Genomic DNA, 22,998 nt, shown 5'->3' on the forward strand with positions numbered 1-22,998 from the left:
ACATTTATTTTTACTGACTGACACCAGAGGTTATATGTGGTCCTATTTCTGTTTGATTTATTGGCTAAATGTTCAATAATGTACAGTGATACCATACTTTGGGCATGTTCCTATCTCATACACCAAATTTTCTAGCACATTATGACTCACGCTACTGCATTTTCCATTAAGCAGGAGCAAACATGCAATTTCTCTCCAAAATGTGACTATACAGATGGCATGCTGGAGTTCTGGGTGAAGTGGTGATTTCCAGATCAAATTTGCTTAATTCCCAAGTGCAGCACAAAAGGCTTACTGGCCACCCTCCAGCTAATGCTGTGTGAGCTCTGGGATAAGGTAGGTACTTTCTGCATGACAGAAGGAAACCCACAACTGGGACACATTTAAGAACTTGGTCCATGTATTATCTACATTCAAAGTCTGCTCCCTTTCTATGAAACACTAACAGAAGAAAAATTTATAAAATCTTGTATTAGTCACTGTTACCAACAGATAAGACTATGTTTACCCGGGGCCACATCAGCTGAGTAAAGTCCTGTTTTCTGTGGCCAACTTTCCTGATCACAGCTACATTCTAAGTCATAGTGTGAGTCATTTTTTAAGACCTGAATGACACAACAAGTTTAGGATTACAATGTACAAATCAAACAGGGTTTTCTTTGGAAGCTTCCACAGACAACATCAGTTTTCACCGCTAAATATCTGTCTGCTTCTCTCGTACACTGAGTGGAAATCAGATTAAGAATAAGCATTCTACAAGAGGCATGATGAAAAAAAGAAACGGACATGCACTGAATATATATTCACAGATGTAAATACACTTATCTGAAGCAGATGTGGAGGCCACTAAGACAACTGAAGAAGAATCTTACCCATGCCAAATACTGCTATGAAGAAGTGTAAGATATAATGCTAACGAGCAATGACTGCAGATTAGGGAAAACACTTGGAAGAAAATAAAACACAGGTCCCTTCTCTACTGTGTCCCTCAATCACTAGCTAATGCCAACTTCAGGGTGGCCAATATTTCTACCCCTATGAGCCCCATTCCAATAAAATTTTAATCTTGAGGCCAAGACAGATATCCCTCTTCTCAGCACTGTGCTGAAAGGAAGAGTGCCCATAAGAGACTACAGATGGGAGATGGCACCAGCTCCCTGGCAGTCCCACCTCATGCTGCATGCTGCAGGGTCCTGGGATGAGCTGGCAATGCCTGCCTCCGCAGACCCCAATGGCTTGCTTCCCCACTGTCACTCTTGTTAGGGATTTGGGTTCCTTGCAGCTTCCACAGCAGCACAGCCCAGTTGCCAGCCCTGTGGCAAAATATGCGCCACTGGAACACCTCCACCTTAGACACCATCTGCAGCATGCATGCCACAGTTTTCTTACCCCTCTGCTAGATCATAGGATCAGGGCTCCAGAAATCTCCATCATCTGTTTTTTCCGCTACTGATCTGTAGTGTGGTTTTTTTTCAGCAGATCTTTTCCCTTCTCTATTCTTTCCTTTCCCTGGCTCTGAAGCAAGCAATTTGGTGCAGACTGCCTTTCAGTATGATGTTGCATAGCAGGGAGTGGACGCAGTTCCCAGCTAAAGCTTTGAGCAATGCAAATAGAAATAGCGAGCTGTTTTCTTGACAGCAGGTGTACACTTTGCTCTTGATCTTCCATTGCATAACAATCCCCAAAAGTCAACCTTCTAAAGAAAGCCAATGAAGTTCACTGGCTCTCGCTTGACGAGCTGGACAAGAAAACACAGCTAGTTGATTCACTCAGGTGTGTTCCTTGGAGTACTCAGAGACTATTGAAGCAAACAGGCTTGTGTTAGTTTTAGGCATGCTTTTCACATGGCATGTTTCTTGGCCACTCCTGTGACTGGTAATTACTAAAGCATACATAAACAAATATGTGTATGCTTAAATACCTAACATTATGTTATGGCCCTTTGTACTAAGAAACAATAGCCCCACAGTATAGTTTATGACTGTAATAACGGAAAGATACAATTTGTAAAACATAAAATTATCTGCTATAAACTAAGGCTCTGATTGAAAGAAAAATAAACTAAACCATCATACTGTAATTGGCTTAGGTGCCTTACTTGCTGGCAGCTATGCAGTGCCTGCATACATTTTACATGGATTAGTACTTTCACTTGAATTGGTTAAAACAGTATGTGAATGTTAATGAACAATTTTTCTGTAAATATTATTTAGGGGTTTTTGTGTGTCCTTGTTCAACTATCTAAGAAGGTACATATGGAAAGCATTTCAATATTTCATGTTAGAATTAATTCTTAGTGGTCAGTTATAGCACATTTCTCATTATGTCTGTTTCATTAAAAGTAGCTTTAAAATATTTACTAAATATTTACAGACCATTTTCACACACATACAACACAGTTAGTGACCGGAGAAAATAATTATTTCCCACGTTCAGTATGAGATGTGACATGTGAAATATCCTTTCAGGAATCATTTTCTACACAGTGTAAATATTTATTGTTTTACTATAAAACCTCTTTTCAGCTTGCTAAAGGGAACTTCTAAAAAGACATAATTTATGCTACCATTTTAGAACAAATTCTGGCCACTGCAGGTTCTAATTATTCATATTCACAGCAGTTGACTGATGTCTCTTTACTACAACAATAGCTGGTCTCTCCTCAGTTTAGGTGTTTTCTTGAGGATAAATGCCCAGAAAAAAATTGGTTTAAAACCATATGAATTGAGACTGAAGATGCAACTGAAAAAAAAAACGCCGACAACAACACCACAATCACAGCAAATTATTTTCCAAAAGCTGTAGGAAAATCTGTACTTTGAAAACAAAATTTCATGCTGTTTTGTAGAACACTTCTTGTAAGATCAAACTGTGAATCCCCAGCAGAACCTCAGCTGTTCCCGAAACAGATAAAATACACAAAGCAAAACAATACACTGTGTCTCATCCTTTCTGAAAGTCTTAGTCTATTCATCCCACGTTTTGGTATTGCCCACCACTACCAGCTTATTTTAATCAACTGCTTTACAGTCGTTCTGGTAATTGCTTGTTAGCCATTCCCACACCACTGGCTTATTCATTATTTCCAGCAAAACATTACAGACCTCATTTTATGAAAATGATTTGTACACAGCATAAAACATAATTTCTTTCTAGTGTGAATGGAGTTTGATTGCAATTCAATTCCAATTCAAATACTGCATTCAAATTTTTCTTTTTAAATGCACTTCAGTATAAATTGTTTCTCCTTTTTGCTGTGCTCCTTAAAAAAAAAACTAAACTTCAAAATACTGGAATTGAAAAATAGTGAAAAACATATTTTGACAAAGGAGAAGTTGATGGAAAATAGGCAAAGAGTGATGTAGACAGAAATTTCTTTTCTTTCATTTTCAATACACATTCCCAAATTGTTGTTTTTCCAGAACAAAACAAAATACTTTAGAATTGAGTAAATTTAGAGGTAGCAACAAATGGTATCTGGAATTCATTTCATAACAACATTTAATAAGTTTTTTAAAACATTAATTTCTCAATACAGCTGTAAATTTCTAAAGGTAAATCGATTTTCAATTATAAAAAGAAATAAGGGATTTATTAATTTCTGTATGGGTAAACATCCATTCTTGATAAAAAATAAATGTATACATATCTGTTCTAACTCAGAAATGTTAAAAGGAGAATGTTGCTTTCATGAAAACAAACGATTAAACATTTTTAGCAGTTTTACGAAAAGAAAAAAACAACTTCAATTAAAGTTCATTTTTTGATTATTTAGAACTTTTCTAAAATGTATATTATTTGAAACATGTTCTTGACTTTGAACTTTAAAACAAACAGAGTAGATCTTATATTTTCAAAGAATTTTGATATTTCAGGAAAGTAATTTCAGCCTCTACAACAAATTATTTGTAATATCATCCATTTTAGTTGATGTTTCTATTCAGTCATGTTTGGAAATGTCTTCCTGAACTCATTTAACTTGTATCTAAAGAAAATTGAGAAAATTGGTTTAGGTCACTTCAGAGGTTTGTAGAGCTTCTTTGAACTCTGTGCTTTGGGAGACAAAGCACTTTGATTCCCATATCAGCAGGTGGAGGGAGAGAAAAACAAAAATAGTCATATCATTTTTTAAACAAGCCCCTGAAAAAAATCTGAGGCTCAAGTAGAGCCACAGTAACTATGTGGCACTTCCATGTTTTGAATTCATTCAGTGTGATAGCATGAGCAGTGCAATCTCCCATGGCAATCCCTACTGACAGCACCACATAGGTAGGCAGATAAACGTTTCTGAAAGAACCATTACACATACTCACTCAGAATACTGGGAGAATAGGGGATGAAAGGCTGAGCTTATGTTGAACACTGTTTATTAGGAGAATTATAAAACTGCACAGTTGAGCACAGAGGAAAATGTCAGGGGACTGCAGAAATCTCCCATGTTCATCCTGAAAGTGAAGCTGCACCTTCACCTGGCCAGAGGACCTGGTGCCCCTCAGTCCCTCTTTGAGAAAAGAGCAACTAACCCCAGCCCAGCTGGAGTGTGGAGATCCAGAGATCTTCAGGGGGAGGCATCAACCAAGACATCACTGCTCTTTCTTCAGAAGTAAAGCCTTTTGCATGTAAAGTGAGAGCCCTAATGTCCCTGGAACCTAAGGGTTTTCTGTACCAAGCTTGTTACAGCTGCATAAATATTAGGTTAAGAGAGATAGGGGGAGAAAAGGAGAGAGAGGGGGAGGGAGAGAAAAGAAAGGAAAGAGAGAAAGAAAAAGACAGGTTTAAAAAAACCTTTAAAAAAGGTTTTAAAAAAGGTTTAAAAAATGGTTTAAGAAAACCATAAATATTACAAACCAGACAAGAGGGAGGTAGTGTATTGTACATATGACCCTTGTTATGTGCTGTGATTTTTCACATTTGAAAAAAAAAAATAAATAAAAATTGACCTGTGTATTAAAATTTCACAGTTAAAGGTTATGGAGTTTGCCATTAACTGCAGCATCTTTTTCTGATATATCATTGACTTCAGAAGTTGTTGAGGCGTTTCTTTGATTTAAACTAAAATGTAAGCATAACTTAAGCTCTTGCAAAGTATGCACGGTCTCCTGCAAACATTCACATGCCCCAGGCCTTCTACCTGAAGGCACGAGTGGTACAACCTCCCCAGCTGCTCCAGGAGAAATCAGGTCTCCCTTCTGCTCCCAGGCAGTTGCTCCTCACCAGCCCCCCAGGTGCTATTTCTAACTTCTCAGGAATAGGAAGGGCATGTGGAATTGGCTGGTGCCAGTTTTGAAGGAAGGAAAACAAATTTTATTGAAGCTGTAAGATTTCATACATCCTCTGTAGGATGTATGTCCTACCCTCTGCAGCACTGTGAGTCCAGAAGGGTAATTATATACTTTTTTCCGATACGAAGTATTTTAGTTTGTACAGCAGTGTATGCATTTTTTTTAGTTATTCCAGATTGGTATATGATGCCAAGTCCTCGACATGCACTGTTTGAGTTATAAACCCACTTGGTTAAATTACCATTGCACTCTCTCCCAGTTAAACCACCATAAGAGCTGGCTCTGGAGCGGGACGATAATCATCCTTGATGTCCAGAAAAGCATAAACTGGAGGGTACTGGCTGGGAGAACTGGGAATTAGGCTCCAGGTGTGTGTTCTCCCCCATGGAGACAGGGTAGGTCGGTGATTATTTTCTAGTGTGGTCAACTTCAGTATTTGTAGGGCTTGGCTCCGCAACAAGCGTCCTCTGCACCCGAGGACGGGCTGACTGCAGACCCAGCTCCTCTGCACACCCTGACCCGCGCAGCTTCAGCGCAGGTCTGCGCGGACAAGACTCTGCTGGGGGTAGGGGTCTTCAGCAACGAAGTTTCGTGATGCTTCCCGAAAGCATTCATGGGCGCTGACTTCCTGTCTGCGCTCTGTGAATGGAAAGTATCAAAAAGGAAAGCAGAATACGCGCTTTTTGGGGGTGGGAATGTTATTTCCCAGGACCGCAGAAAAAAGAACCTAAAAACCCCAACCAACCAACCAACCAAAAAGCAACAACCCCCTAAAGGGTTATTTCCCAGGGCCGAGCCCCAGGAATGAGTCAGGCTCCTCAGTGCTGCCGCAGCCGGCTGCGCCCGCGCCCGTGCAGCTCCGAGCACAGCGGCGGGGCCAGGGCCGGGGCCGGGCCCTGCCCGGGACCCCCCGGGGCAGTCGCCCCGGGCCATGCCTGGCCGCGGCGCTCGCGGCGACCCTTGCGGTATGCGGCTGCCTTTGGCAGAGGCACATGAAGGATTTCATTGAGTGTGAAGACAGAGAGCAGAGACAGAAAGCAGAAGGAGGCGGCTGCAGCCTTTGTAGTCGGGGAGGAATGCGGAAATGTTGAAGCACTATGTCAAACTTTTTTGAAACGGGGTCAAGTCACATTCAGCCAGCGTGGGAAAGCAGGGAAAAAACTTGAGGAGAGGGGGAGAAAAAAAAAAAAAAAAGGCAGCAAGCTGCTGCTGCTCCCAGGCTGAGCAGAGGCCGAGACAGCGAGCGAGGGGAGGCAGCGCAGCGCAGCGCAGCGCCGGAGCAGCTGCTGCGGCGAGGGCCGGCGCCGAGCCCCGCACGGGCAGGCTGCGGCCGGCGGGGCTGCGGTCGCGGCGCTGCAGCTTCGCGGGGGCCGCCGGTCGCGATTTTTCTTTCGCGTTTTCGTTTTCCCCAGGCAGGGGGGGGGGGGGGGGGGGGGGGGGGGGGGGGGGGGGGGGGGGGGGGGGGGGGGGCGGAGCGGGCTTAGGGGGACGAGTGCGAGCTGCCTTCTGCGCCAAGGTGCAGCCCGGCGGCGGCTGGAGGATGCGAGCTGAGGGCGGCCGAGCCGCGGAGCAGCTACCTGTGTGGCCCGGGCGGCCGCTGCCGGGACCTGCCGGAGACATGGCCATGTGAAGGGGCAGACCCGGGGCCGGCTCTCCACCCTGCCTCGTTCAATGTGAGGTTTGTTTTAGGGAGGACTCACCCCCTCCCTCTCCAACCCCCCACACCCTCGGGGCTGAGGATTATTTGGGGATCTGGTGGCGGTGCAGGCGGCCGCGGCGCACACCAGGTAACGTGGGGCGCCCATGTGCTCCGCGCACCCGGCCCGGCGGCGTGGCCCACAAGCTGCCCCCGGCTTGCAACCCCTCTGGGACGGCACCGGGGACGCGTCCCTGCGGCTGCCGGGGGCAGCTCGCCATGCCGTGCAGCCGCAGCCCGCCTTGGGATCGGCGTGGGGGCGCCCCCCGTGTCGGGGGCCGCGAAGGGGCCGCGGGCGAACGGGTTGCCCTCCTGGGGAGCCACCGGGGGGGTTCCCTCCGCCTCCTGCCGAGTGGCCGAGCCGGTTACTCACCCCCCCCACACACACACACCGTCCGTCCCCTGAGAGGAAGCGGGGGTACGCGCTTCCCCGCGTGTCCCCCGCCGCCACCCCCCGCCGCGTGTGGGGCGCCCGCGGAGGGAAGCTCGGTGCCGAGGCGGGGGGGGGGGGGGGGGGGGGGTTGGGGCCGTGGCGGGGGGGGCCACTCGCTGTGTCCCGGCGTGCCCGGGGAAGGCGAGCGCTGATTTTCCGCCTGGAGCCGCGGCCGCGCGGAGGCAGGCCCGTCGACCCCGCGGCCACGCACACGGGCACCTCCGCTGCCCGCCCCTGCCCGCCGCTCGGGGGCGCCCTCCGCAGCTGCGCGGGCCGGGATGCGGGCCGGGGGCTCCGGTGCAGGTGTCTGTCGTGGGTCTGTTTGTGTGTGCGGGTCCCGGTGGCGGGGCGAGGCGAGGCGCGGTGGTCCGCGCTCGGTGCCGCCCGGTGCTGCGGGGGGCGCCGGGTTGCACGGGGCTGTGAGGTGGCAGCAGCTTCGGCGGTGGCAGCTGGAGTCAGTGAGGAAGGCGGCCGGAGGGGGGGTGAGGAAGGGGGTCGGGGTCGCTTCAGGCTGCAGCCGGGGAAAAGCGGTGAGCAACGGGCACGGGTTTTCTTCAGGTTGCTCTGCTTTTCTGCTGCGAATAAGGTGTAGGATCAGCATAAAGGTGCAAAATGCCTCTGGCTTTATGCGTGGATTCAGGGTAGAGGAGCCCCGACTGAGCTGTCTGGGGCTCTTTAATCCTAGCCTGGTGAAAACGCAGCGTAGGAGAGGCTTGCAGCCCCGGAGGTCACCGTATCATTATATGAAAAAGAGGCAAGGGAAAGGGAGAGCGTTGATGTGGAGTTTTGTGAGGGGAGAGGATTTGCCCTCAGTTCTGCAGAAAGTGTGGATGGAACTGGATACAGGCAAACCGTGTACAGGAGGAAAAGCTTCTGCTCTCCAGCCTCGTGTGCTGCGCAGCAGAGCGTGCTGTTCCTGAAGACCATGTCTCGTTGGGCTGCTCTGGAAGGAGCTAAGCTGCCAGTCATACAGGCAGCAGTAGCTGTGTCCACAGACGAAATCCTTGCGTGTCAGTACCTTTCCTGAAGTGTGTATTTCTGAACCTACCTCAGCACATGATGCTTAGTAACATAATTGTCAGTTCAATACGTACATATTGCTCCTCAACACGCATGCTTCAGGGTAGGAACTTGCCTCTTGCAATGTGTTCATGAAGGGCTTAGCACAGGGGAGAGCAAATCAAGGCCGAAACCCCCAAATGTTATTATTTACAAATAAGTAACAATGATATAGCATGGGATATATTCCCAAGACTCCACTGCATGCACTCAAGAAACCTTTGGGTCCTGCAATCCTGACATGGGTTGCTGTGCATGACTTCCTTGCATAGTTAGTTAGCTTTGCCATCCCTATCACCCATGTATTGGAGGGTCATTGTATTCAACCCATTGCTCAGTCAGATCCCACAGCACGGAGTTGCTCTGTGGCTCTGTGTTACAGCCTTCTGCACAAACTGTGATAACTTTGTAGTGTTGTATCAGCCATGCAGGGACACTGATACACATGTCTCCCTGCTGGTTCACGTCTTCGTTTGCACCACGTTTTTGCTTTGCATGCAGTTACCTACTATAAGAGCTTAATTTTCTCATTTTTTGAGCAGTGCTGAGTAACAATAAACTAAAGTCATTTCTTGCTTGATTTGTCCTCCAGATCTAACTGGCTTTATGCAGACAATGCTCCCAAAGACTGTACGATAATTCCTGGTGGCCAAAAGAGGAGGCACACTGGGGCCCTTACAGGCAGAGGTACCAAGTGCGTGGCCTATCTGCCAACGTGAACAACATACTAATTGTCAGAAAGCAAGCGAGACTGAGAGCCACCCCAAAACACTTGGAGCACGGGAGGAAGAGGAGTGGCACCAGCATGGATAAGGACAGCACAAGCCTGGCTGACCAGCAGTATGAATGTGTGGCTGAGATTGGGGAAGGAGCCTATGGGAAGGTGTTCAAAGCCCGAGACTTGAAGAACGGTGGCCGCTTTGTTGCTCTGAAGCGGGTACGGGTGCAGACCAGCGAGGAGGGGATGCCGCTGTCCACCATCCGAGAGGTGGCAGTTTTGAGGCACCTGGAGACATTCGAGCACCCCAACGTGGTCAGGTGAGGAAGTGGGGCAGGTGTCCCCATCAGTGGGATCCTGGTTATAGTACGTGAGTTGGCCAAGCAAGAGTTTGGGTACATAAATGGACTGGACACTCGTCTGGGTTTGCGGATGAAGTGAGCACTAAACTGTGTACATGGAATGTGGTTTGAGGTTTCAGCAGGCCGTGGTGCTGCCTGCCAGACCTCACCTCATCCCTGTGCATTGCCTCCCACACACACAAACACCCATCTCCAGAGGCATAGGTGTGTGACTTAAGTGTTTGAGTGGATGGGCAAAGAGCCATGTGTATGTTATTTCCTCAGGCATAAGAGAGAATGAGAAAAAAAGTCTCCCTGGTTTTGTCTCAAGTATTAGTTCTGCCAGCTGCAGCTGATTTTTAGCAGCTCCATTCATTATTGAAATAGCAAAGATGAGAGCAGTAGTGGAATGTGCATTCCACCTTTTTAGGTGGTTTTACAGGGAGCTGTAGATTATCATATAAAAAAGAAGTAACAGCTTAAGACTTCAAGCTTTGCAGGCAGCCTTGTAGTTGAATACTGTTTAGCTGGTACTAATTTCACTGTGTACTGATAATGGTGCTGCCAAGAGTGCAACAGTAGAGATATCAGGCCTTGCTTGCAAGATGGTGGCCATGGCCCCAGGATGTCCTTTCTGTTGTGTTGGTAGCAAAAACCCTAGATAAATGACCTGTGTTCTTGAACAGGTTCTCTCAGTGGTAAGGCTGGCCCTACTGTAGCCTCTTACAGTTTTTCTGTAGCTGGAAACCCCCAGCAGCCTGTGAGCATCTTTTATTAATATTACGAACTTTACGAAGTAAGCTTCACTTTGCAGATGCGCAGATGTGCAGTGATTTGAAACTGATCAGCATCTTACTGATGGTGCTGTAGTAACAAGAGTATTTCCTGCTATTTGTGTTATTATATGCACATATTGCATAAAAAAAGGAAAATATTTTATACTTCACTAACACCAAGGATCTTTCAGTCCTAGAGAAATAGATACTCTGAAGCTAGAGAAGACCTTCAAAATCGGTTGTAGCTGTGATCCTCTTCTTTTACAGTCTGAGATGAGGGGGTTTATAGTGGGTGCAAAAGGAAAGGTGAGACAAAGAATACTAAATACAAAGTGCATAGCTGAAGTAATTTTTGTTCATCTCAAGGCAGCATAATACAACAGTCTGCCTTCTCTCAGGGTAGATTTAGAGTAGATATTAGGAAGAAATCCTTTCCTGTGAGGGTGGTGAGGCACTGAAACAGGTTGCTCTGGGGAATTGTGGCTGTGTTCAAGGCTAGGTTGGATGGGGCACTGAGCAAGCTGGTCTAGTGTGAGGAATCCCTGCCTGTGGCAGGATAGTTGGAACTAGGTGATCCTAACGTCCTTTCCAACCCAAACCATTCTGTGATTCTGTGATTTATGTCTGAACTGAATAGGCAAAATGTGTATTCTGAAATACTGGTAACGGAGAGCACATCATCAGTCTCACTGCAGTGAGCAATGGGATACAGGGTGCAGCTCACACTTTCCCACTGCTTATCAAACAAATCCACAGTTTGGTTAATAACCATTATTTTGACTGGCTCCCAGTAATGCCAGGGGCTTAGTCAGTAAATTTCAAAGTGGTGGGATATTTGTGTGGACGTGTTGGATTTGATCACCAAATCCAAGTGGCTTGGTTTACAGAGGAGAGCACCCAAGGTTCTTCCTTGGCAGTAGAGAGATAATTGAGAGTTCTCAGAGTTTCTGAACTCCAGCCCAATAATTTATGAGTGTACATGAGGATTTAGTTGTCCAGGTCTAGACATTTACATATTTGGAAGCTGTAAACGTTGTTCGGGAATAATTCAATATAACAATACTTACGAATTTTTTTGCCTGCATTGGGATCTTTCCATATGAAGTAAAAGATTTTTAAGAGCTCTTTAATCCTGAATTCAGCAAAACCTTGAAACTAAAGTTCTTGTTTTCCAAAGAGCTGTTTGATGAACTGACTATGCAGCTGCAGGCTTGTTTTGCTTGGGCTTAAGTGTAGTACGATCTTGACATAACGTTGCATAAATACATTGAAGCTAAAAATATTTTTACAAGTTTGAATGAAAATTCATTCTCTGCAAGCAGGATTTCAGCCAGCAGTATGAGAATGTAGTTTCAGTATAAAAATCCCTGAAAGTGTGTTCCAGGTCCTCACAGTGGTGTTGGGAAGCCTTTTGCCATAAGCCGCATTTCAAACACAAGAGATTGGTCTGTGATGTATGGGGATGCTTGAGACCTTGACTGCTCACCTATTCCCACAAACAGGCAGGGGAATATAAGAAGCAATTTCAAACATTCTCTCTTCTGAAATGTGAAGAATCCTGTTTAAAAACTTCCTCTGTTGTGCATGTTTTTAATCTGCAGAACAGATGAATCTGTAAGTAGCACTTTGGAGTGACTGAAATTATATGAAAGGTTATTTGAAAATATTTAAATGCCCCTGTTCCGTTACAAAATACGGTAGTAGTGTTTGTAATTTATCAAAATTAAAGGTCTATTTTTGTATTATGTAAATATACTCAGAAAAGGAAATACTACAAAAGGAGCTCTGCAGTTTTAAGCAGCTGACCTAGCTGTACTTAATTATTGAGCATGTTATGCTCACAAAAATGCTCATTGTTTGGGCATGCGTTCTGGAAACTGGTATAAAGGCCAGGCTACTAAATAAAAATAATGTCAAGTGCACTGTCTACATGCTGGATTAAAGTGTACATCATTTTCAGAGCACTGGGATAACAACACAAATACTTGAAATCAAGGGTTCTCTTTTATTTTGAAGGGACATCTGGCTTTTTTTTCTGAATATTACAAGCAACTAGCCTGAAAGAAATGAGAACTGCAAATTTGAGGTTGAATCTGTTAATTATGAGTAATGGCATGTGTGCAAACCAGCAGTCATCCTGTGAATCAAAATTTAGACAGACTTAAGACAGATGAGGTACATACCCCTGTGCTTGGCTGCGGTACTCTGGCATCAGCTGGCAGCAACGGCAGAAATTACAGTCCATGTGAAGTTACGCTGGACATGCTGATCTCACTCAGATAGTGTGTCAGGTTGTCTCCAGAGGGTAAAGTTCAGAGCTCAGCAGTCCACAGCTTCTCTGTCTCCATGAAGTAATGCTGAATGTGAAGCGTAATTTGGTAAGGAAGAGACCCAGTACTTGCTAGGCAGAGGTAGAGCTCAGTGGCTTTGTTGGTTGTGGAGCCAGGATGCAGGATGAGCACTGCTGCTGCAGTCCAGGTTTGTCATAGTGGTTGTAGATTCCCTTCCTCTAAAAGCCTGAGAAATGCTTGGAGCACTGGAGGATTCCAGTGCTTGGTATTTGGAATGGAAGGGAATTTTCTCCATAAAGTGGAAATGTCTAAATAGCGCAGAATAATTTTAAACAAATATTTATCCTGTTTTTCCATGCTACTGCTAATTATGAGAGCTATGTTTCATGTTCCATCTCTCCAAGTCTGTTGTTTCCATGTTCGTACAATGAAGAGGCACATTTTTTGCAGTACAGTTGCTTTTACAATGATAATGAAGTTAGGTAAGACTTCGCTGCAGAATGAAATAAAATGAGGTGCAAAACAAGGAGTGAAAGGAAGTCTAATCTTCATCAGAAAAGTGGTGGTAGTGGAAGACTCCGGACTATTGACTGTGATGGTGGAAATAAGGCCTGAAGAACTGATCTAAACTTTTGCCAGACTGTCAGAACAGCACACAGAAAGGCATGGGGAAAGTACAGTTAAAAGCATGAATTCTGTGTGCTTAAAATCCTCTCCTGCTCTCATTTGCCTTTGTTTAAAGTTCCCCTCCGTCAAGGACATCTTAGTCTATTCTATTTCTCTTCACAAAGCAAAGTAAAAGATAGACTCCTCAAGAGTAAATCTTACTGTGAATTGCTCTAAAATAAGGTATGTTGTAGGCTTTGAAATGTCCTTTGTAACTGGTAGGATGATTGAGGTGCTCTGCTAGCTCACCTTTCAGATAATAGGATGTAATGCTTTAGTAAAGCTTTACTATATACGGTAGTCAAAGCTGGCAAAAGTTGGTTCCGCACTTATATAGCTTAGTGCTGTTCTGTTTGGGAAAAATGAAATATATGTAGACAAAGGACAGACTTTGCCAGGAGTAAATGACATATTAGATTCAGGAAATTCCTGTGTGTAAAACTGGGAGTATTCCCTGCTGTAATATATCTCTAAAAATTCTTCTTGTGATTATAATGCTAAATTCAGCAATATATTGTGTTCATTTTATCTCTCTCTCCTGCTGGTAATCAGATGATTAATTTTCCCCTAATGTTAATCATACATCAAACTGTGAATTTGCACTCTGGGAAGGCGATGTAAAAGAATGCTGTAACTCTTGCCGTGCTTGTTTTCTAACATATATATGTATTTAACAGTTTTAATAGTGTTCAACCTTAAGCAAATAGAGTAAACCTGCAAAGCTGTATATTTTTGCTTCCTGGCTTGTAGTTTTTTCGATAAATACAACTTTTTAATATTTTCATGGGTTAGTAAGTCTTCAAATGTAAAATAACAAAAATTATATTGAATATAATCTATTAGAATATAATATTTGGGTTATTATTTCAAAGATAAGTGCCAGAAATCTTGCCATTCAAGGTCATCATCAGCATATGACAGAGAATTAATCTTAGTTCTGTCCTTCCTTGCAGAATAGGTGCCCCAGCTAACTGACTTAGGTTCAACAGGATGAACCACTGAGCTGGATTATATTCCTCAGTCTGTTTGGTACACAGATCAGGTGGGGGGGAGGGAATGGAACCCAGTAATGATGAGTATTTGCACAGTTATGCCGTGTTCAAGGTTTTATGTTATTTTATATCACTGAAGAATAAATGACACTGTAAGTTGCCCTCTCTGGCACAACATGACAACTCTCATGTTGCTTTTTCCCTGCTTTTTCAGTCCACTGATCCGTGTTGCTATCTCTTGGTTTGCATTTGAATTGGTGGTGGAATTCATCAACTGATTCCCTCAGCAAGGCAACCTGAGCATGGAAGGAACTAGATGGGGCACACGTGACTCCCCATCCCTGTGTGTCCTCACATAAAGACCAGCACTTGACTCTGTGCACAAGTCCCAGAACCGTATAATGGCTTGGTGCTTAAAATTGTTTTTTACTCAGAAGGTGACTTTTTGTCAGTGTCTTGAAATTCTCTAACATTCAGAATGTATCTGTAGCAGCCCAGCAATACCTAATTAACTTTTTGCAAGGCAATTTGAACTTGTATCAAACTGAAATGATATGGGAACATAGAGAGGGAAAATAATTTCAAAATGCAGTAGCTAATTTTGTTTCTCTTTCCAGTTTGTGGTGACACTCATACTGGCTGCTGGCTTTATTACTGTACTGTTCATAAGTTTAAAGGATGATCTTCTCAGAATCATTGAGATACTCCATCCCGTCAAGTGAAACATTTCTGGTTTTGGGGGTTGTTTGTCTCCAGTGAATTCTGCTTACTTCCTTACTTCCTTTTTCTGCCAAGCTAATGTTAAACTTGTAGCGTGTGACATCCTTCTTGCAGATCAGCAGTGTGCTGAGTTGTGCGATGCAGTTTATTTTTATGGAGCACCACTCATACAGCATCTGTCAGGCCCCTGGAGAGAAAGAAATGGTTACCTCCATATTGCTAGGTACAGGGATTGTGTTGCACACAGAAAGAGTAAAATAAGATGCAGGGATGGAGCAAGGCAGAAGAAACTGAACTTGAAACTTGCCAAGCTTAAAGGGATTAATGTGGCAGATGAGTCTCAGCTGAGGTAGAAGAGGTGGATGAGTAATGGGAAGGAAAAACTGAATGAGCTTCAGAGTCAATTTTAGCCTAACACAAACAGGATGGTCTTCAAGACAGATGTGAAGACGGGAAGTGCCTTGGCAAGAGAGAGGCGTTTCCAGGCTGGAGAGCAGTGGTGGTCAGGGGAAGGGAGATGGTTCCTGCACTGACCAGGCACGGCAAGGAGGATGCTGCAAAGGTCTTGTGGAGGGAGGGACTGCCTACCTGGAAATCTGGCTTCTCTGATGGCAAGATGACGAAGGGGAGTGATGCGGTGGACACTGAACAGGGTTTGGCAGTAGGTAGGATTTGGAGAAGTCTGTGAAGTTGGCAGAGGACCCTGTGAAGTGACTGCACACGAATGCAGGCCTGTCATCGTCTACTTGCAGCCCTGCGGTACACAGAATAAGCACCTACAGGGAAAATAAGTGATATTCTTCCTGTTGATATGAATTGTTTATTAGTAATGGATGTGATGATTTAGTTTGGATACATGGTCTGCCAGAAACAGGACAAGATAAGAGCACATCAGGAAGGAAGGGTTGAATATGGAATAGCCTTTAGAGCCTTAGGAAATTCAGTTTCTGGAGTGAGTACAAGCTTTCTTCAAAAAGTATTTTATCTTCTTCTGAATCTAAGCTTTTTACAAAAAACATATTTCCAGTCTTTGTGTGAGTGAATGTTAGTCATCTTAGATTATGTCCAGTGCTCCATTCCTTCTTTAAATCTGTGGATGGTTGTGTCTTGGAGAGATCTAGTTTTGCTAGGTCCTGCCCAGAATGGAAAACCCAACTCATTTTGCCACTACCATTGCTGGTGAGAGGTCATGACTGCCAGGCATCCCCTGGGTTAACAGAGCAGGGTCTAGGATTTTGAAAAGATTATTTCATGGAATATTTCCTTGTGAACATTTTTTAAGGATGAGACAATTTTTCAAAGCCTAAGGGGAAATAAATGAATAGTAAAATCAATACAATACTTTGGATGCAATGAGGTATTTTGAAAGGACAGGAGAGTGGATGGTCCACCCCAGAAAACAGGGGCCAGGGTAAATTAGTTGGGACTTTCCAGTTTGCTTCATGGTACCTACCGCTGACTGAAGTGCGGAACAGAATAGGGAGAAGGAAAGGAACAGAATAGGGAGAAGGAAAGTACTGACTCTCCAGGTGTTTGGAAGAGAGTAGGCTTGAGGCTGTGACTTAACAAAGCACTAAGTGAGTCACTTGGTGGGATTTAAGTCATTCTTTGAGCTGTAGCACAGATGTAAGTGCATTATTGAACAGAAGTAGCTATGATATTAACTGTGCACTGAATTTTAAAATGCTTTGCTGAATAGAGTTCAGGGACAATACATGTAAGGATATGAATCACAGATACTGATTCTTATGTATTACATTAACTGAAGCCTTACTTCTAGAGAACTTTTTATTAAAAGTTAAATCATGCAGAATAAATAGTGTAACTAACCTGATGTAGCAGTATTGTGAATTTGGCCTCGAGTGCTCTCATAGTAATTCTTGGTTGACTTAATTTAGTTATGAAGTTTTAAAATTACTTTCATAAAATTCCATATTGCTCATCCCAAAGTTTGCAGCTTTATGTGGAGCGTTTGTTTTTTACTCTTTATGCAAAATCCGGCTGTTTTCCAGTTTTGCTGAGCAAGTTGATCTTGATGATTCTATAAAATTATCAAAAGATTGCTATGCCTGTATACATATAAAACTAAGCTGTGTTTTTCACTCAGAAGAGGAAATTTCTCCTATATCAGTTCTTCATATATTTTTCTTGTATTCTGAAAAACATTCTAAATTGCACATGCATGCTTATTTAACAGCCATACCTTTAAACGGTAAAGCATTTGTAACTAATAAACAAACTGCTTTAGAATTTTCTAGGGAGTGTTTTTTTCCATCATGTACTTCGACATTTTCCATTTGGGAAACCTCCATTTAGGAAGTTTTTGATGAGACGAGCATCAGTGTGGAAATGTGACTGTTGATTTCTGAACTGTTTCAAAATAGCTCATTGCATCCAAAGTGTTGTATTGATTTTCCTGTTCATTTATGTACCCTTAGCCTTTGAAAAATTGTTCCATCTTTAGAAAATATTCACAAGGAAATACTCCATGAAATAATATTTTCAAAATCAGGCCTTAAAATTTGAACAACACAGTTATGTTTTCTTTAGGAGGAAAAAAGAATGGTTTATATGAGTGATAAGAAAGTCTTCCATATGATGCTTTAGATGTCTTTTTAGGGCTTTGGAAGAAGATAGGTCTCTTCTCCAAGAAACATCTTACATAACTTTAGGACCAGGTGATGATTCCAGATACCTGAATACAGGGTGTAGTGGAATGTGCCAATGTGGTGGTATGGGTAGAGTTGCCCTGGGGTAGGTTTTCCATGACATACCTAGCAAACAATTTACAAACTTAGCAAAACCTTAGTTCCATATTATTTTAAAAGCATTCCTGCTAACACTGACTAGTTATCACTCTGCATTGTCATTAACAGGTGACCAATCTTTTCTTTAGTAAAAGAAAATAAAGAAATAACTCATGTGAATTCATCTTTGCAGGGATTCCCCATATTTAGTGATCAAAAATTCAATTCTAGTACAGATGAATCATACTGAGTTTAAATTAAACCTATTGAGTTTAGACTTTTGCAACATTAGTCAGTGCAGAATGTTACATATTTTGATAGAAACAGGGAAAGGAAGTGAGAAACAGAATGGAAAAGCCTGTGTGTGTTTTTTTCTCTCTTTTATGTGAGGCTTTGGCTAGTCTTTTAACATCAAAGTGTGGTCACTGACAAATAACTGAAGGTGTCTGTTGCTGTTTAACAATGTCAGAGAGTTCTCTTTTCCCTGAAATCAATTAATTATAAACTGGAAATTTCAGTACTTTGTTCACTGTTTCTTAACTTAGCATATTTCCAGGAGCTTTCTGTGAATGTAGTTCCTAGCTGCACTGGTGCTTTTGTTTCTCTTCATCTGTGGAGCCCGTGCTCTACTGTAAGGATAGAATTCTATCACTTTTTTTTTTTTTCCACATTTGATGTGGTATTTTGCATACAGCTGCAGAGTAGACAGTTACCTTTGAAAAGAACATTTGGCTGGTTTAATTTGATTAGAGCAAACCACCTCAATCATTTCTGAACTAAGACCGTTTTCATTTTAACTTGGCAGTAGGAGTTGGGAATGTACTGACTGTGCTTAGATGTTTGGGGGAGGACTCGTTTGGACACACAGCTACTGCCAGAGTGAAACAACCTTAGAGGGCTTTGCCCATTCTGCTCCTTCCCCATAAAAAGGGAGGGCTGTGGAGCCGCTGAATGTCACATCTAACTTTCACTCATTATGACAAGGAATTGGAATCCTTGCGAGTGTTCCTACAGAAAATTGGGAACCTTTAATGCATAGAAATACATAATCATACTTTTTTAGTTTTAATGTGTTAAAAACATCAGGATATGGAAGGTTGTTTTTATTTACAACAAACTCAGATATCCCTAGAAACAGCATTTTGAATAAAGTTGTATTAAACCCCAATGTAAACAGATATATGGTAGGTTTTTCATAGATACACTGTATCACTGTAAAAATTGTATCACTTTCAGTAAGTCTTAGTGAGATTCCCACATTCTGTCATTCTCCTAGCTTTGACTTTCTACTCCTTTCCTCATCATATAAATATATTGTGATGGGGATTTATGTTGCATATTGAAGATTAAATTAGATTCTTCAGATTTACAGTATTATGTATTATTTATGCTTTTCAGTTGCCCTCAGTGGTGATCAAATTATTTTCGTAGAAAAACTCTTGTGGCTGTCTAGGGTATCAGTGTGTGTCTTAATAAATGTCAGAACTTCAGTAAATCATAGTCAGATGGTATTCTCCTGAAAAGATGGTTCTGTTCTTTAAGTGCTCTGACTTTGCTGTAGTGGATCATCATATATACAGTATTTTAACCAGAAAATTACAGTTGAAAATCTTCCAGTTATTTTTGGTTTATGTTCTGAAAACCAGTATGCTCAGTTAACTGTTCATCTATGTGAGCAGCCTAACACTCGCCACTGATAGAGGAATTCGATCCGCATCTTCCAGCTAATCCAAAATGCAGTTGTAAATGTTAAGGCTTGAGTTTCTGCTGGTGAAGTTAAAGTCCATAGAGCTACACTGATTCAAACAGCTCTAGTTGTTCAAACCATAAATTCCTAATGTTAAGATGAACAAAAATGCGTTAGGAAAAGCAGTCTGTGCAGACGCGTCCCTTCAGGACACACCTTTGAGACTTTACCATTAAGATTTTTAGATGCTGTGACTACTGAGTTCACCAAACTGGGCTATAAAAATAGTTCTTTAATTAGAAGGTTTTTCAATGAGATGGGCAGTTTCTGTTGACCCATTTCACACCTCCTAATTACATTCCCTGTTAGCACCCCCCTACCTTAGTATGTACCCTCTATTTGATGTCTATCCCTTGTTGTCACCTAGGCAATTTGTACAGTGCTGTGCTTACCCCCATACTCCAGGTCACATCACAAACATGCTCACTTCAGTGCTATGTACACCTCCCTGCTTCAAGAGAAAATGCTTCTATAGCTACAATTAGAGGCTTCCTGAATGCTGTACAGCATTTAAAGTTTATGGCTCACTTGTTATTCACTAGCACAGTGCTAGAACCTTTATTATTGATTTCCAGGTTTCTTCAGGGTGGTACACATTAATGACCTGTGTTATTTTTTTCTACTAGGAAATAGGTTATAAGGCGAATCTTATTTTGCTAATTTTATCTAAGAGCATACTTTGTTTGTGTGTGTGATCTTTATGACATAGAGATTGAGCAGCATCTGCACTTCTAATTAGTATGTTGTTTATCCTTAGATAACCTTCTAGATTGTTAATGGAGATAGGCCTACCGCTGATCGTTGTGGTTTCCTCACAGACATCTCTCATCAAGTTGTTGCCTTCGTGTTCATCTCTTTTTTTTATAGAATGCTGAGCAACGAGTTTTAATCAAAGCAATAATACCCATATCCAGACAGGTTTGAATCAATGACTGTAGTCTGAAAATCAGAATTACATATCTCATCAAGCTTAAAAGATTTGGCAGTCTTGTAAGGGCCCAGACAAGTTCGTACTTCTGCAGAACTGAGCACCTGTATCTCTTCATTGCACGGAATCCCGTTCATCACATTGCCGTTATGTTTGTAAGAGCATTTAAAAAAAAAAAAAGGAAGAGTTAAATGGCATTACTTAATTCTATGCTGTTTATTATTCATGGCTTTCTCTACTTGGAAATCAAGAAATTTTATTACATTTTAATTTCATTTTGTGAGATTAAAACATCTTTTAGAGTTGTCATTTATTTCAAAAGCAGATATTAATGAAGCAGTGAAAAAAACACAAACAGAAATGAGACTGAAACCGAAAACCTTGACAGTACGACAGCAAGAATAGTTCAGAGTTGCATGGAAGAGCCAGGTAACTCATTTGACTAAAAATGAAAGGTATTTGTGGCTATAGATAAAACCTAGATAGGTGAATAACACTGATGAGGGAGTCTTTTTAGAAGACATTTTAAGTGTAGTGTAATGTCTCAATAAGACATTGTGATGTCTGTAAGAAAATACATTTCAGACTGAGAAGCTGAAGCTGAGTTCATTCTGCAGAAAAAAAGCGTAAGTCATAAAAAGCAAATCTGAATATTCTGCCATACTCTAGATTAGTGAAAGGATATTGAGCCTATAATTCTGGAAGATGCTGGACAGTTGACTAAACTTACTAAAACAGTAAAAAAGAGCAATTCCAACCACTGCTCATAATAAAGTGGGCAAATCAGACAAGGTTTAAAGACATAACTTACAGACACCGTCAGTGAAGCAGCTGTTCCTGGAATCCTGGAAGAGAGATCACTCTCTGCATAGCCTGAAGTAACTTGCAATAGCTGGATTAAGAAATTCTTATAGTCAAGACACACAGTCGTAATGGCCACAATAATTAAATCTGGTATTTTTAGGAGAGGGATGGTTCCCAAGCTTGGTGTAGTAACAATAGGCTTTAGAAAAGAGAGATTAAGAAACAGGAGGTAATAAAAGTTGGAACAGTCAAGAGGAAGGACATGAAAATGCTTGGATTTAACTTGGAGGTACTTAGAGTAGCAGCACATCTTGTCACTTGGGTCATACACCTTCCCTGGTGTGAAGCTCTTTTGAGTCACTGGAAATCCTAGCTGCTGCTTTGGATCTGTAGCCTCTTCCTGGGTGCTAGATACAGCAGGACAATTTAAACACTTCTGGTTTCTCAAACTCTCCAGAGGGGTGGGGGATGTCAAAGGGAAACACCAAACTTTCTCTGTCCCTTAAATGGTTCTGCACCAGGGTATCATGATGGATGTACAGAAGGTACCCATAGCCATGCACAGAAAAATAAACCAGCTACGTATGATAATTGTGAGCAGACATCTAACTTTAACCATCTGAATATTAAAAGTATACTCCATCCAAGTCATTCATAGTCTCCCCATCATGAGTGCAGAGAGAGGATGAGCTTTCTGAGAATAATTCATCCCACTCACCCTCGGTGCCCACCCTGGAGCAGAATGAATTGCCCTCTGGAAACCCCTGCTTTTCTCTTGTTGCCTGCAGAGAGAGCCCAGATGGCTAATGCAGAGTGGACACCCAGCTATAGCCTGCCACAGCTGGATGAGATTAATGCCAGTAAGCATGGTTCACTTTTGAAGGTGGAAAGTGGAAACACTAGCAGGGAGTTTGTCCAGCAAATAAGAGAAGTTACAAAAGCAAATAGGAAATTACTTGGTGGGGCGGGGGAGCAAAAAGCTGCTATTGAAACCGGAGGCCACTTGAACTATGAGAAAGATCAAATAAGGAATCTGTATTAATAGGGGAGCTTTTTTTTTTTACCAAAGTGTATGGATCGATGGTAAGGGTTTGTACAAGACACTTTTTTTATCAGTTGGCAAAAATTATGTGCTTTTCCTCATAGCAGGGTGTGTGAAATGTACTGACTTCAGACAATCTGCTTCTAGTTTGCACTTGGCATTAAAGTACTAAGGGGAACAGGGAGTAGCTGGAATGGGTGGGCATTCCCTGGTTACCCTGTATCCAACCTTAAACTCCAGCAGAAGCCATTTTGGTCAAAACTTACTAACCTTTTACAAGAAAAAGAGTGTTGGATGTGTGTTGGAGAGGGCCAGTTGCACGGCCTGTGAGTGGTTTAAGGCACCTTTCAAAGCTTTCTCAGATGCAGTTTCTCTTCTATATTTTTCTCATTCCCCTTCACTCTGCCATCCTGGTCTCATACAGGATTTGCTACTAAGTGGGCTAATTATCTCATTATTGACAAAATTCTGATGCTACACATATTCTCATTGCCTCAGGTTTCTTTTCCAGCAATTGATGTGATTGTACAATTGCAAGTAAATGGACATTTTTGGTGTCTAACACGTATTCCACTCTGAATTATCCAAGACCTGAGTGCTTGGAAAGCGGTGGTACAACTCCATTACCTCTTAGAATATTTTTTTTTAATTTAAAGTTTTGTCTTTCCATAACCTCAGAACGTGTCAGCCCACGTTGCCGGTAATAGGCTGCACAATTAAAATCAATCAGTAATGCCATCAGGTTCTGCTCTTCGT

The 22,998-nt window shown here is 42.6% G+C and overlaps 1 protein-coding gene across 2 annotated transcripts in view; it reads left to right on the forward strand.

Moving 5' to 3' along the window:
* The first annotated feature begins 9,153 nt into the window (after positions 1-9,153).
* CDK6 (cyclin dependent kinase 6) overlaps positions 9,154-22,998 on the forward strand; it is a 120,266-nt gene continuing 106,421 nt past the window's right edge. For both annotated transcript variants that reach the window (XM_057432718.1, XM_057432719.1), the window contains exon 1: positions 9,154-9,508. In XM_057432718.1, coding sequence (XP_057288701.1) covers positions 9,276-9,508 — 233 coding nt within the window. In that variant the 5' untranslated portion in view covers positions 9,154-9,275. The remainder of the gene's footprint in view (positions 9,509-22,998) is intronic.

The sequence above is a fragment of the Pezoporus wallicus genome, unplaced genomic scaffold (assembly GCF_028554395.1).
Source record: "Pezoporus wallicus isolate ANWC-B61680 ecotype Strahan unplaced genomic scaffold, APGP_CSIRO_Pwel_v1 scaffold_2584, whole genome shotgun sequence".
In the NCBI taxonomy this organism is placed as follows: domain Eukaryota; kingdom Metazoa; phylum Chordata; class Aves; order Psittaciformes; family Psittacidae; genus Pezoporus; species Pezoporus wallicus.